At 35.7% G+C, this 16,055-nt stretch overlaps 1 protein-coding gene across 2 annotated transcripts in view; it reads left to right on the top strand.

Moving 5' to 3' along the window:
• The window catches only part of LOC142349502 (uncharacterized), a 188,182-nt gene that overhangs the window by 149,262 nt on the left and 22,865 nt on the right, over positions 1-16,055 (top strand). For both annotated transcript variants that reach the window (XM_075401097.1, XM_075401096.1), the window contains 6 exons: positions 4,604-4,788; positions 5,046-5,193; positions 10,693-10,802; positions 10,997-11,201; positions 11,287-11,437; positions 11,617-11,706. In XM_075401097.1, coding sequence (XP_075257212.1) covers positions 4,604-4,788; positions 5,046-5,193; positions 10,693-10,802; positions 10,997-11,201; positions 11,287-11,437; positions 11,617-11,706 — 889 coding nt within the window. The remainder of the gene's footprint in view (positions 1-4,603; positions 4,789-5,045; positions 5,194-10,692; positions 10,803-10,996; positions 11,202-11,286; positions 11,438-11,616; positions 11,707-16,055) is intronic.

The following is a 16,055-nucleotide window of genomic DNA, read 5'->3' as shown; positions in this document are numbered from 1 at the left end:
TTTTTCACCCTGTCTTTGTTATTTATAAAATGCATTGACTGTACTAAACTCTAAAAGCTCTCTCCGACAGATAACGTCTGAGATCTGCTTTTCCAAAAAATGAAACTAGAAAAAAAGACATCAAATTTTCTGGTGACTACTGGAACCAATTTTCTTCGAAAACTCCTCTTCTGCTGATGGTAACCTCTGAAACCAATAGGGATAAAGGGACTTTGCAGACGGCAACGTCTGAGACCGAGGACTTCTGCAGAAATCAAGTTTTGGAAGTTTTTTTCTAAAAAAATTAAAATTGTAGTTATTTTGGTCAAATGAAAGTTTTGATATTTGGTGTGGAGCCTAATGACTTTCTATTTACTTCCCTATACAGTTGAAACTATAAAGGCGACTGACAATGACTTGTTTTAGGGGTTTGTTTAGTGGTTTATTCGGCAATTCAAATGAATATGTAATCAGAAAATTAACTTTGTCTGACATTTCTCATTTATATGATACTGATTGGATAAATCGATGAAAATGGCTTTTTTAATGCAAATCAATTCAGGAGAGTGTTTTTATGGTTTAATCCGCAATTGAAACGGATATGGATTCAGAAAACGAAATTGTGTTTTTCGAATTTTCTGAATTCAAAAATTTTTTTTCTGACATTTCTTATTGATATGATACTGATTTGATAAAGCGATGGAAATAGCCTTCTGTTTGATTACAAACCACTTCAAGAGAGTGGTTTAATGGTTTATTCTGCAATTGAAACGGATATTTAGTCAGAAAACTATAGTGTGCTTTTTGAATTTTCTGAATTCAAAAAATTTTTTCTGACATTTCTTATTTATATGATACTGATTGGATATAGCGATGCAAATAGCCGTCTGTTTGATTACAAACCAATTCAAAAGAGTGGTTTAATGGTTTTTTCCGCAATTGAAACGGATATGTAGTCAGAAAACTAAATTGTGTCTTTTGAATTTTCTGAATTCAAAAAAATTGTTCTGATTTGTTTTTTTTCGCAGATTTTTCTTTAAAAGTGAGAAAATTGCCTTTACTCGCTTTGAATATAATAAAACTAGTCAAGGTTTATCAATCGAGGTGTTATAGTAACAAAAAAGTTTTTTTGGGGGACAAATATCAATCATTTGGAGGCTTTTTGTCGAAAAAAAAATAGAGATTTTTGATGGCTCTAACCGGGGAACAGGACATCAGAGGTAACGTCTGAGATCTCAGGCGGACTTCTGCTGGTGACGTCTGAAACCCAATTTCCAAAAAAAAATCGTCTTTGCTGGGTAACGTCTGTAACCCAATATTGGCTTCGTCGCTGAAAAAAACTGCTTGTCTTTTCTTTTCTGTGTCTTTTCTGTCTTTTCGGTGTCTTTTCTGTGTCTGTTTTGTGTTATATGAAACTTTTTGCCAGTAACAGGGGAGACCTTTGTCCTCAAAATTGTTTTGGGGAAAGAAGGTTTTGTTCTTTGAACGAGGGGTAAACCATAAAATGTAAGAGAATGTAGATAAGGATTCAATTACATTGTTCTAGGCAGTTTAGTTTATTAAGTTTTTTATCAGTTTTAAGTTGCGGGAACAACCAACTCGTTTTGGTTGCGATTAGGACAAAAGTCAATGTTTTTTTCAAGTTTTACTTCTGACTTGATTGTTGCACGACATTTAACATATTTTTGTTGCCTGTTTAATAGCCGCCCTCATCTTCTCAGCCGACTATTAAAGCGCTCCTATTTTTTTCAAAGAATTTGAATTGTATTGGTGCGCTTTTTACGACTCGAGGAGGAGTATTGGTGGAGCGTCTTTTTTATCGGTAATTTTGTTTGGGAGTGTATTTGAAACAGGAAGTAAAATGCATGAAAACAACGTGTTTGGGTTAAATTGCTGAAGAATTGAGAAAAGAGAGAGAGAGAGAGAGAGAGAGAGTGAGAGTGTGTGTGCGTGTGTGTGTGTGTGTGTGTGTGTGGGTGGGTGTGTGTGTGAGGTGGTTGAGTGATTGGCGATTATATTAGTCCTGTCGGTCTTTTTTGCTTGACCATTTTTTCGTCTGGCTCATTGGACTTTTCGGAAGAGTTGAGAAGAGAGAGAGTGTGTGTGAGGTGGGTCAATGATTAGAAAATATATTAGTCCTGTCGGTATTTTTTGCTTGACCATTTTCTCGTCTGAATTATTGGACTTTTCGGGATAAGAGGTACTTCAAAAACGGGACAAGCAGGTAGCACCCAGCGGGCATTAAGTGGTCTTAGAGGCTTTCAGTTCACTAGTCTTTAAGTATGTGATTCACAGAAACTGTTTTTGAGACTACTTATGGTGTGAATGGCGGTTCTTAGAGGTTGAAAGCCGCCCTCTCACCGTCCTCCACCCTCTGTTCCCCGCCCCTCGTCAGTCCCCCGGTGCTCCCCCCGCTGCTCTCACCTGAAGTCCCTTCAATTAAGCTAAAGCTAGACTCACTAAACTGTGGCTAGCTACTGACGAATCCAACCGCTCGCCGGTTGTTTGAGAGCATTTCGTCCGAAATTAGTCGATTATTAATAGCCGCACAGCGATAGCTGGGGCTATTATTGGCCTTCTCTTGGTTTTTTATTTCGTCGTCGCGTTTTTTGTCACGACCATATGACGTCACAACCACTTCAAATCTGCTTTTCGTTCAATCGTTCATTCAATTTCAACTGAATTGCGTGCGTGATGTCATTTTTGCACTTAGTGGAGCGAGTTCTTTACAATTCAAAGAATTTGAATTGTATTGGGGCGCTGTGTGTTTTTTTTTAAGATGTGTTCACACATTTTTCAATGACTTTGATCTTTCAAAATGGGATAAACAGGTAAAGCCCACCGGGCATTAAATTTCATTAGAGGCCCAAAGAGAGCTTTAGTAGTCATTCAAGCTCTTAGAGTGGTACAGCTGCTGGGGTGGCCTTAATTGAAGGTTAAAAGGTCGTTTTTAGGAGTTTTTGGGCTCAAAATGCTGCAATTTTTCATGTTTTTTTTGTGATTTTTTTTTAGTTTTTTGTTTGATTAGTCTTAAGTTGAGGTTTTTAAAAATTGACGAAGACTTTTTTCGAGACTTTTTATGACTATTTTATGAGCTATATGTTTTGGTAACACAAACACGCAAAATGATACTAATTTTTGCAATTTTTTTCAAGTTTTTTTTTTTTAATTTTTGTCATTTTTGAGTTTTTTCAGCTTCAGCGGCCAAGGAATCTCCTTTGTGGTTTGATAATAGGGCTCTGCATAGTTTCTAGTATTAACGAATTGGTTTTCAACATTTTAGTGTCTCAAATTTAGCACATTTTTGATAAAATTCGCAAATTTTTTCAAGGTTTTCTTAAGTTTTTTTCAGTTTTTCGTATTTGTCAATTCTCAAGTACCAAAAAACCTATTCCACGGTCTGATAAAACTTACTGCATGGTTGTTAGTTTTAATGGATTTGTTTTCAACAATTTAACCTTTCGAATGTTAGAAATTTCTTGATAAAATTTGCCATTTTTTTAAGTTTTTCCAAAACATTTGTCTTTTAGTCAGTTTTTATCACCTCAGTATCCAGCTAACCTCATCCAAGGTTTGATAGTCTGTTAATAAATAGTTGCCAGGGGGCAAGTGAATGGTTTTCTGCATTTTAACTGAAAGAATTGTTTGAAATTTGAAATTTTTTCTAAAAATTATTGCCTATCGGTCTTTGAGCCCATGAATTTTTGAAGGCTTGGAATTGGGTTACGGGCTGGCGTCTAATAGCCTCTAGATACACAGAAAAGATTCTGAAGACTTTGATATCACGATTTTCCGTAACAATTCATTAAAATTTGCAATTGATTTCTTTTTCAATTTTTCGGTCATTTTCGAGTTAATCGATGTTCAAGGGCCAATGAATTTCTTTCACTTATTGCAGATATAATACTGGACCGATTTCAGAAACAAAAATTGGTTTGGAACATATTTTTTGAAATAGGTATAATTAAAGAGATCAAATTTTGCCTTAGGGGTAAAAGCTTCTAGAGTTTTAGCAATGAGTATATTTTTGTTCAGTTTTTTTTATTGTTTTAATTTCTCAGTTTTTTGGAGATGATTTTTGTTTCTGTTTTCGCTGGCATTGTTCGCGTGATCTGCTGGTCAGGAAGAGTACTTCTAAGTTTTTCATTCAATTCTTTGAATTGTATTTCAGGACTTGTCCTGCTATGTTTTGTTCATTCGCTTGATTAAATTTTTGGTCACACTTTACTTACCTCACTCTCAAAAATGACTTCCTCACTTCGAAATTGACCTTTGTTTACTTTAATTTAAAGAGATAAGGTCAACTGAATGTGCGTCTTTCTAAATTAAGGTCATTTAAGAGCAGCTAATAGAGGCAGCAAAAACATACAGATTTTTGATCAAAATATAACATATCAGCCTTCAATGAAAAGACGAATTTTTTTGGTCTGTCTTTTTTAATGTTTTTTTTTAGACTGCAGATCTACGAAGCTATTGCGGCTATTTTCTGGCAATCTGCCAGCTATGTTGTTTGAATTGTAATTTTGTGCCTTCTTGGAGACGTGAAAAGTCGTTGCAAATAAAATGTTGAATTGTGGATGTCTAGAAATTTACAATTATAGTTGACCGTTATGAATGGTTTTAGGTATCAAGGATATTGGCTTAGTTATGCATGAAGTAATTAAAGACTCCAAGCAGATGTGTTTTGTGTGGGAGATATCAAACGGGACAAGTGATGTGATATTCAACAGACTGAGAACTGAACTGACTCAGGATGTTTCTGCCTTCAGACAGAGCGAGTCTTCAGTTGTTGAACTAGAAGCAGCCCAGGTAATGTCATCATCACTTCATGATTTCTGTGTCAACATGAAGTAAGCCTGTCGAGTCTTTTTCCGGCATTCATTATTGTACTTGAGTTTTGAGCTAATTTGTTTCCGATTATTTATATCCTGGTCGTCTGTAACTGACTAGCCAGGTACAGTTTTGATTGTGCTGCTGATGATGACCCACTATCGACGTTTTCGTTGTACTGATCAGTACGGTTTCGAAGAAAATCTGCCATTGTAATGAATGATGTTACATTTCAGCAAGGAGTGGGCTTAAAGTGTATCAATTTCGTGCACAACTACACTGAGAATAATATGACAGTTGAATTGACGTTGTCCAAGTTCCACGAAACATCAAGTCTTTCGAAATCTGCGTCTCCAGTTGAGATTAGAGTCAGTCCCCTTCCAGGTAAATTCTTTGAAAGGTGATAACTTGAGAGCGATTTATTGGTACTGGACTTCAAGTGGGTCTGTTTGATTGTTGAACTGCTCTCGAACGAATTTAAGCAATTATTTTAAAGTGTTTTATCCAAATTTTTTGCTTGACCGTTCTCTTTTCTTGATTTCAGCGTGATCTCAATTGCTTTCCTGCCAAAATAAAGCTACTCACTAACTAACTATTTTAAGCGGTAAATATCAACGCGGGTAGGGCTGAGTGGTTATGATGTTTGAGTGCCGTCCGGGATGTCGCGGGATCGAATCCCTTCCGGGTATGTGAGTTTTTTCACCAATAAAAAATTCTAAGCCTCTAAATCAAATTGCCCTGCCTGTCGTTCGAGAGCAATTCATGACATTAGTCAATGATGTTTAGTAGCCGCACTCATCTTCTCGCCCGCCTATTATAGCGCTCTTATTTTTACAATTCAAGGAATTTGATTTGTATTGGTGCACTCTCTTTAATTGCTCTCAAAGGAAGTTTTCTAGCAATTATATTAGTACTGTTGGCATTAAGTGCCCAGCGGAACTAAGTGCTCTTAGAGCCTTTCAGCTAATCAGTCTCAAAGTATGCGATTCACAGAAACTGTTCTGGAGACTTATTAAAAGCCGCACAGCGATAGCTGGGCTAATATTGTCCTTCTCTTGGTTTTTTTCGTCCTCAAGATTTTTGTTACGACCATAGGACGTCACAATAACTTCGAATCTGCCTTTTGTTCATTCGTTCATGCATTTTCAACTAAATTGCGTGCGTGACGTCATTTCACTCTTATTGGAGTTAGTTTCTTTTTTCATTTGCGTGATTAAGTTTTTAGTCACGCGTGACCTATCGCACTCTCAAAATTGACCTCCTGACTCTGAAAATGATTTTTCGTTACTATAGTTTAATGAGATATGGTCAAGTGAGTGCGCGTCACTGTCAATAAAGGTTACTTACTTTTTGAGACTGCAGATCTGCAGATTACGGAGCTATTGCAGCTTTTTTTCTGGCAATCTGCCAGCTATGTTATTAGCTACTGACGAAGACAACCGCACGCCGGTCGTTTGAAAGCAATTCGCTCCGACGTTAGTCGGTTATGTTAAGATATGTTCACACTTTTTCGACCATTGCTGGTCAATGAGAAGTCAAATTGGAGTAGTGATTTTAGTCATGTTGGAGTAGTGGGTTTTTCACGTAAAGGGTGTAGTTTTAAGGCGTAAAACGTTTCAAACTGCTTTAAATTGTTTGCGCTTGCGGCAATTTGACTTGTTTTTGCTGTTTTGTCTTCAATTTCTGTACAAATTATTTTAAGAGGTGATGCGCATGTTCAATAATACATTGCTTCTCTTGTTTTAACCAATCTAAAGGCAACTGATGGTTTTCAAGACTTGGACGCCATCATTAAATATAAGTCATTTTTGCCTCTTTTGTGGTCCTTTTTTATGTTTAATTGCTCTACAACTAAAATCTTTTGTTTAGAAGTTTTTAGCTGTTATGTTTTTGTTGGTCTTGTTTTTTTGGGATTTTTTGCCTGATTGATTTTTCTAATGACCCATTTTGACTTTTAGTCCTCAAAAATGGGATCATCAGGTAACGCTAGGAGGGCATTAAGTTCTCTCAGAGCCTTACGGCTAACAAGTATCTGAGAATGAGATCTGAGAAGAAAATTTTATGCGATTCAGCAAAAACTGTTTTGAGGAGACTGTTTCATTCCATGAAGTAAAGGGTGGTTCTTAATCTGGAAAATTTACCCCCCCCCCCTCAGTTACACCACTCCCCCCCCCCCACTCCCTCCTTCAATCACTCCTCCCCTGACTCACCACAGTCCTCCCCCTTATCGTCCAGGCTTCGTTCCCCGTGTGGACCAGTGCTCATACCCCCCCCCCCCCCCCCCGGAATACAAATATCTCTGAGCGCAAGCTGGGTACTGCCGAAGCCAACCGCTCGCCTTTCGTTTGAGAGCGATTCGCCCGACGTTAGCCGGTTATGTTTTTGTTATTAAGTCTCATTACTAGCTGTTGTCAGCCTCTCAAACGACTATTATTTAGGCGCTCTCCTTTTTTTGATTCGCTTTACCTTTTGATCACGGTTTTCGTTTTACATAAGTCAAGATATTCACGTTTGAATTCTGACTCACTTCACTCACTGTTTCAACTGAATGGATTTCAAATTCTTTTAAGCATTGAATGACGTATTTTAGTTAATACGGTCAATGTCAAAGAAGCAAAATCCAAATAAACTGGATAAACCGATAAAGCCCGCTCATTAAGTTTTTTTTTTAATTAGGTTATCAAAGTTCATTAGAGCGATTGCTAGCTGGTATGATTATTGAGCCTAATTCCCTTCAGTTTAGACGCTGAAGTAAGTATAGGCTTAGAATCTAACTGAAACTGCGCTCTGAATTATAACAATTATTGAAACTTTGGAAAAAAATTTTGAATTTCTTTCTTTTCTGTTTCAATCCTAATGTGCGTCTAGACCGTCAACGGTGGCTATCAATCTGCCGGCTATGTTTGAAGATAGGTCTCAATGTATCTCTATACGTATTTTGATTGTAATTTATCTGATTTGAGTTAAAAAATTAACGGTTTTTAACCAATTGGACAATATTTTTCAAAAAAGTTATCAACTTTTGGGTATTTCTCTCTTTTAATGTCGGTTTTTATTGTTTTGTCACTTTGTGAACCGCTGTAAGTGGCTCTTTCATAGTCACATTTTGACCAATTAAATGTTTTTTTCTTTCAAATCGAGCTTTTTTCACAACTTTGACACGACTTGCTTTTGTTTTTCGGATTTTGAGGCTTTTTGCCATGATTTGTTGTTCTGTCATTAATAATAGTTCTCATGGGCGCTTTTATTAAGCATTTTTGATGATGAACGAGTTTTCTTAACTCAAAACTGAAGGTTTTACGACTTGTTTATAGGATTTAATCGTGCCTGCTTTTATAATGGTCTCTTGTCGCCGCTTTCAAATGCTTTCAAATTGAACGTTCTCAGACATGACTTCAATAATCTGTTTTTCTAAAAAGGGAAATGGGATGAAAGGTTTGTTTAATTTTTAATAGCCACCCTCATCTTCTCAGCCGGCTATTATAGCGCTCCTATTTTTTTTTTTACTTCGTCGAATAAAAAAATTTTTCGCTTTACCTCATTTTGCCGCCTTTTCAACATTTTGCGTGAAATCTTTTTGACTTCTCTGGGCTAGTTTCTCTCTTCTCTCATTCTGCTAAAAGTGATTTTGAACATCAGTTGCTCAGCAAAGCAATTCAAAATGAACAGAGTCATTATAAAAAATTGAAGTCAGAAATAGAAACGGGATAAACCCATAAAGCCCAATTTTAGATGCCCGCTATTTGAACGTCGTTCCTATAAGTATTAGTTACCTCTCTCTAATGCTTATTGTTATTGATAGTAGCCCCTGTAGCCTCTCTCTAAGAAACAGAAGTATGTTCAACTACAAAATGCCATCAAAATAAATCGGACTTAAAAAAATGTTTTTGTACAAAAATATATTTTTTTTCAATATCTTCTGTTATTTCAATCCCAATCATGCTTATTGGAATCAACGGCGGCTATTTTCCGGCAATCTGCCGGGTATGTTCTAGAATTTTTTAAAGGAGGCTGTTGGTGTTGTCTTCAGTTAGTTCAAGTTTTTTAATTTGTAATTGAGATCTTGTCGTGCTATGTTTTACTTCGTCAAATAAAAAATTGTGGGGGCTCATTCTGCTGCTTTTTGGACATTTTGCATAAAGCATTTTATACTTATCTAGGCTAGTTTCATTTTTGCTCACTCTGCACTAGTTGCTTTTAAGCAGCAGTTTTTCAGCAGATCAATCTCAAACGAGCACTCAGTATCGAAAAAAAACGATCAGAAATAGGAGAGGGATAAACTCATAAAGCCCAATTTTAGATGCCGGCTTTTTTAACTTAGGCCTTATAAGTCTTAGTTGCCGTCTCTAACGATTTTTAGTATCGATACTAGCCCTTGTATCCTCTAATTACGAAACAGGAGTATGTCTATCTTTTAAATCGAATAAATATTTTATCCTTTTTTTAATTTTCCACTTTTTATGAGTTCTGGGAACCACTGGCCGCTAGTTCCCCTGTAATCTTTCGGGTATATTTTGAGAGTGAAAGAGAAAGTACGTGTGGCAAAATTTTTGTTAAGATAGCAACTTTTTGATCATGTGCGGCGTTTAAAGCAGTTTTTTTTAGTTTATTCCCCAGAATTTTCAATTTTCTTTTCGTTCAGTATCAACGTTGGTTATGGGAATCATTGGCGGCCATTTTTGGTGGTCATTTTTGGCAAACTGCCGGATATTTTTAAAATTCAAATTTTTGCGATCCAGGTTTCAATTTTTTGATCTCGCTGTAGGTTGTTGGTATAATAGGCACATAGAGAAGCTGTAGTTAAAGACATCTAATTTTGACCTATTTTTGCTATTTACCGCCGAATTGTTTACAAGTCAATTTTTTCCATTATCTAAAATTGCAACCGTTTGGATCCGAAAAACCGCTTTCTCTTATATTTCTCTCTTGGATATATACTCTCAAAAAAATTAAAATTTTGAGTCAAGAGCTGATAGAAAATTCGTAAATATTCGTAGATATTCTTAAATATTGCTTGCAAATGATATGAAAGTTTTAACTTTTATATAGCATTTTTGAAATGAAGTCCGCTAATACTAAATAATAATGAGTAGCTCTTTTATTATTGTGTCTGTGTAACTCTATGGGCTGGTTTGCTCACTTTTGAAATAACAGCTGTCAACGTTCCCGAGGTAAAAAGTGAAACTAATGGTGCTTTTAGAGACTTTCGAAAAGATTCTTTTAATTTATGGGAAAAGGTGATAACCATTCCCCCTTGTGAATTCCAGATTTACTTATTACTGGGAATTGATGAGGGTATTTATTTCTTAGCTCACCGTTATCAAAAGAAAATGTAATTACAAAATACATTTGCTTTTTTTAAAATATAACATCACCGCCTTCTTAGGTTCTAAAAAAGACTTTTGAATTGGAGATAAGGTTTCTTTCAATGACTTTGACGCCACCGGAGGTCTAAAATAGGGAGTGTCCTTATTGGATTTTAGTTTTATTATAAATGGTTCGGGCTCATTTGCTTTTAAAAATCAAAAACTCCTTGTAATCAAATGCGCCAAAAAACCAGTGTTTGTGGTTTCTTAATTTTGTTGCATTGTAGTTTAGCACCTGTGCTGCTTTGTTTTTCTTCTCATTAAACAGATTCTCGTTTCGCTCAACCTACCTGCATTTTAAGCTGTCTGGTTTTTTGACCGATCTGACTTATATCTAGAGAAACAGGATTAGTTGATAAAGCCTCACTTTTCTGCCCCCCTTCTTCCTAAGTACCACATTTCGTCCTCAGCTTAATCTATCTGTAACCAAAACCATCCCTACACTAGTCGTATGAGTGATTTGTCCGACGCTAGCACCAAAGTATGTCATTTGGAATTTCGGAGCAATTTGTTTCAGCGGTTGAGCTTCATCTTCAATTTACTTTCAACTGCCAAGATACATCATGTGAGATGAACATCGCAGACAGTAAATTGCCACATCGAGACATGTTTACTTTTAACGTTGACGTAAGTGAAGTTTGGATGGCTCTCCTGAGCTCATTGCTTAAAGAAAGCGCAAGCTTTCAATCATGCTCAATGTTTGATATCCATCTCCTGGTATATCAAAATATCAATTTAATGAAAAAAAATGTCTGAAAAGCTGAGCCAACGTGTTTGACTGCTGCGGCTTTTTCCGAAGTAGTATTTTCAAAATGTTTTAGTTATCGCACATCAACGAAACAAATGGAAGTCTCATATTGAGAAATGAGATATTTTACGGATCTGATTGTGATGTTATGGCGCCTAACTGCACTTTTAATCTGATAGATCTGCAGAATTCGACGAACTACTCCGTTGTACTTGAAGCACAACTATTTGAGCAGAAATTGCCACTGGTATTCGTGGAAAGTTTTATCACTCTTGCAAGTAAGAAGTACTTATCAAACTCTACTGAGATATCGAGAAGTTTGAATCGACTTTTGAATTAGTGTGTAACTATGAGTTTTTGCAGGTTTTGTGCCTGTCCCGACTGAGCCGCCAGTTGGTAAGGATGAGGATGAAATACCCCTACTCTATATTATCATTGGTGCAGCTGTGGGACTATTGGTACTAATTCTCGTTGCGATACTTATTGCGGTCTGCTGTTGCTGTTCAAAAGAGAGGTATGCTGAATTCCGTCTGAATTAAATTCCGATTTGTAATTTTCTGAACAAATATATAGAGAAATTGTTCAACTATATAATTTACTGCCTGAGCACCATGTGATCTAAACGGAAAGGTATTAAGCGACACGTAGGTGCCTATTCTTTTCCTGGTCTTGAGAATTGAATGATTGTTTTAGCTCAGCGAAGGAAGATCTGTACCAGGATCCTGCATATGATGGATATGATAAGAGTGAAGACTTTTATGACAACATATCACCAATATATGTGTAAGCAAACTAGCTCAGAGACCTCCAGTTTAAATCCTGTCCCCCATACGTTTCGTGGCGAAACAATGCTTTATAGCAAACTGCTCTCTTTAAGTAATAGCCGCCGTCTACTCTTATACAAGCGTCGACGTTTCTATAAGCGTTCCACTTTTCGAAATCGAAAAAAGTGAATTACTATGTTTTCCATGCTTTTAAGCTACTGTAGGTTTTAGCCGATATTGCGAGTTTCAAGATTTTGTTGCCCATGCTCATCGTTTTCTTTTGTCAGCAAAGTTTTCATTTTACACGTGTATAATTTTCAAGAATTGGAGCCAGATAATTGGTCTGTTTAATAGCCGCTTCAGCTTCTCAGCCGACTATTATAGCGCTAAGTTTTTTTAATAGCCGCACAGCGATAGCTGGGGCTATTATTGGCCTTCTCTTGGTTTTTTTACAATTCAAAGAATTTGAATTGTATTGGTAAGCTGTGTTTTTTTTTTAAGATGTGTTCACACATTTTTCAATGACTTTGATCTTTCAAAACGGGATAAACAGGTAAAGCCCAGCGGGCATTAAGTTTCATTAGAGGCCCAAAGTGGGCTTTAGTAGTCCTTCAAGTGTTGATAGTGGTGCAGCTGCTGGGGTGGCCTTAATTGAAGGTTAAAAGGTCGTTTTTAGGAGTTTTTGGGCTCAAAATGGTGCAATTTTTCATGTTTTTTGTGATTTTTTTTGGAGCTTTTTGTTTGATTAGTCTTAGGTTGAAGTTTTCAAAAGTTGATGAAAGCTTTTTGCGAGACAAAAATGCTTGTTATGACCATTTTATGAGCCATATGTTTTGGTACTACAAACACAAACACGCAAAATGATCCTAATTTTCGCAATTTTTTTCAGGTTTTTTGAAAATTTTTGTCATTTATTAAGTTTTTTAGCCCTAGGTGTCAAGAAACCTCATCTAGTGTTTGATAAGGGGTTTGATGATAGATTACAGCTTAGGTTCTAGTGGTAATGGAATGTTTTACAACTTTCTGCCATCATGAATTTTAGCATTTTTTGACAAAACTTGCAATTTTTTTTCATATTTTTTGACATTTTTTGTCATTATTCAAGTTGGGGGGTCCCAGGGGCAAGAAAACCTCATCAGTAGTTGGATAATAAGTTACTGAAAAATTTTTAGTTGTCATGGAATTGGTTTCAACTTTTGAAGATCACAAAATTTAGCAATTTTTTTTTTACAAAGTTCTCATTTTTTTCAGGTTTTCGGAAAATTTCGTTATTTTTCAGTTTTTCCAGCTTCAGGGACCAGGCAATCTCTTTTGAGGTTTGTTAATAGGGCACTGCATAGTTTCTAGTACTAATAGAATGGTTTTTAACATTTTAATGTCTTGAAACTTAGCATTTTTTTGATAAAATCTGCATTTTTTTAAGGTTTCCTAAAGTTTTTGTCAATTTTTGATATTCGTCTATTCTCAAGTGCCAGAAAACATATTCCACCTTCTAATGAAAAGTTACTGCATGGTTTTTAGTTTCAATGGATTTGTTTTCAACAATTTAACCTTTCGACTTTTAGAAGTTTTTTTAAAAAAAATTTGCAGTTTTCAATTTTTTTCAAAATGTTTGTATTTTCTTTAATTTTTCTTGCCTCAGTAGCCAGGTAACTTAATCCAGTGTTTGATAGTATGTTAATAAATAGTTGCTAACGGCAATTGAACGGCTTTCATCCTTTTAATAGAACGAATTTCTGTTTTTTGAAGTTTGAAATTTTAAAAATTATTGTCTATCGATCTATGAGCCAATGAGTTTTTTAATGTTTGGAATTGGGTTACTGGATAGCCTCTAGAGACACAGAAATGATTCTGAAGATATTTTTATCACAATTTTCAGCAACATTTCCTTATAATTTGCAATTCATTTCTTTTTTTAATTTTTTGGTCATTTTCGATCTTCAAGGGCCAATGAATATTTTTCAGGTCTTGCTGATATAATGCTGGACCGATTTCAGAAACAAAAATTGGTTTTTAACATGTTTTTGGAATAGTTATTTTTAAACGGAAAAATTTTGCCTTAGGTTTAAAAGCTTCGAGAGTCTTAGCGATGAGTATATTTTTGTTTAGGTTTGATTCTTTTAGTTTCTCAATTTTATGAGATGATTTTGTTTGTGTTCTGGCTGAAATTGTTTAATTGATCTGCTGGTCAGGTCGAGTACGTCTGAGTTCTTCATTCAATTTTTTGAATTGTATTTCAGGACTTGTCCTGCTATGTTTTTTTATTTCGTCGTCATGATTTTTGTTACGACCATATGACGTCACAGCCACTTTTTGTTCATTCGTTCATGCAATTTCAACTGAATTGCATGCGTGACGTCATTTTTCGCTCTTAGTGGAGCGAGTTTTTTTGCTCATTCGCGTGATTAAATCTTTGGTCACACTCGACTTACCTCACTCTCAAAAATGACTTCCTCACTTTGAAATTGACTTTTATTTACTTTAATTCAAAGAGATAAGGTCAAATGGGTGTGTGTAACTCTAAATGAAGGTTATTTGAGATCAGCTAATAGAGGCAGCAATAACTTATACAGATTTTTAATCAAAATATAACAGATCAGCCTTCAATGAAAAGGCGAATTTTTTGGTCTGTCTTTTTTACTGTTTTTTAGACTGCCGATCTACGAATCTATTGCTGCTATTTTCTGGCAATCTGCCAGCAATGTTTTACAATTCAAAGAATTTGAATTGCATTGGGGCGCTGTCTTTTTTTAAGAGCTGTTCACACATTTGCATGATTTTTGAAGTCAAATTGGAGTAGTGATTTTGGTCACGCCGAAACAGGAAATGGAGCGAAAAGCGAGTGGTTTTGTGGCGTGATATTTTTCGCTCTAATTTTAGAGTGAGAAAACGGTGTTCGAACAATAATTCGCTTTCTCGCTTATGGTCTTTTTAATAGCCGCACAGCGATAGCTGGGGCTATTATTGGCCTTCTCTTGGTTTTTTTTATTTCGTCGTCGCGATCTTTGTTACGACCATATGACGTCACAACCAGTTCAAATCTGCTTTTTGTTCATTCGTTCATGCAATTTCAACTAGAGTGCGTGTGTGACGTCATTTTTCGCTCTTCGTGGAGCTAGTTTTTTTTTCGCATGATTAAATTTTTGGTCAGACTTGACTTACCTCACTCTCAAAAATGACTGCCTAAATTTGAAATTGACGTTTTACTTTAATTCAGAGAGGGAAGGTCAAATGGTTGTGTGTCACTCTAAATGAAGGTTATTTGAGAGCAGCTAATAGGTGCAGCTAAAACTTATACAGATTTTTAATCAAAATATAATATATGAGCCTTTAATGAAAAGACGAATTTTTTTGTTTGTCTTGTTTTTTGTTTAGTCAATGAAAATTATTTGCATTGTACGTCAGGACTTGTCCTGCTATGTTTTTTTTACTATGTCCTCAAATGAAATTTTTTCGCTTTACTTCGTTTTGCCGCCTTTCGACAGTTTGCGTCAAATCTTTTTGACTTCTCTAGGCTAGTTATGCTCTTCTCTTTTTCTGCTAATAGTGTTTTTAGACAGCAGTTTATCAGCAAAGCAATTCGAAATGAACAGAGTCAGTATCAAAAAAACGAAATCAGAAATAGAAACGGGATAAACCCATAAAGCCCAATTTTAGATGCCCGTTACATCTCTAATGCTTAATGTTTTTGATAGTAGCCACTGTGTGGTCTCACTATGAAGCAGGAGAATGTTCTGCTCCAAATTTGGAATTGACTCTTATTTACTTTAATAATTGAGAGGTTAGGTCAAATGGGTGTGTGTCACTCTAAATGAAGGTTATTTGAGAGCAGCTAATAGATGCAGCTAAAACTTATACAGATTTTTAATCAAAACATAACATATGAGCCTTGAATGAAAAGACGAATTTTTTGTCTGTCTTGTTTGAGACTGCAGATCTACAAAGCTATTGCGGCTATTTTCTGGCAATCTGCCAGCTATGTGTTCACATGCGGCAATTTCACTTTGATTTTGACTGTTTTTTCGATCGGATTTTTCAATTGGTTTTCCAAATCCATTTGTAATTCATTCTAGGACTTGTTTTTTGTTAGAATCAAATTGACATTTCTCGCTGGTGGCTTTTTGTTCTCGCTAGCAGCATTTTGACATTAATTTTCTATTACTTTTTTATCTGATTTCTTTAGATATAATTTTCCTAATTCACTCATAGTCCGTTCTAGGTCTAGTATTTTGTTTAGTCAATGAAAATTATTTGAATTGTATGTCAGGACTTGTCCTGCTGTGTTTTTTCTTCGAATGAAATTTTTTCGCTTTACCTCGTTTTGCCGCCTTTTCGAAAGTTTGCGTGAAATCTTTTTGACTTCTCTAG

Source organism: Convolutriloba macropyga, chromosome 11 (genome assembly GCF_964194025.1).
Source record: "Convolutriloba macropyga chromosome 11, txConMacr16.3, whole genome shotgun sequence".
In the NCBI taxonomy this organism is placed as follows: domain Eukaryota; kingdom Metazoa; phylum Xenacoelomorpha; order Acoela; family Convolutidae; genus Convolutriloba; species Convolutriloba macropyga.
The sequence above is the reverse complement of the archived record's forward strand: the minus strand, read 5'-3'. Positions and strand labels throughout refer to the sequence as shown.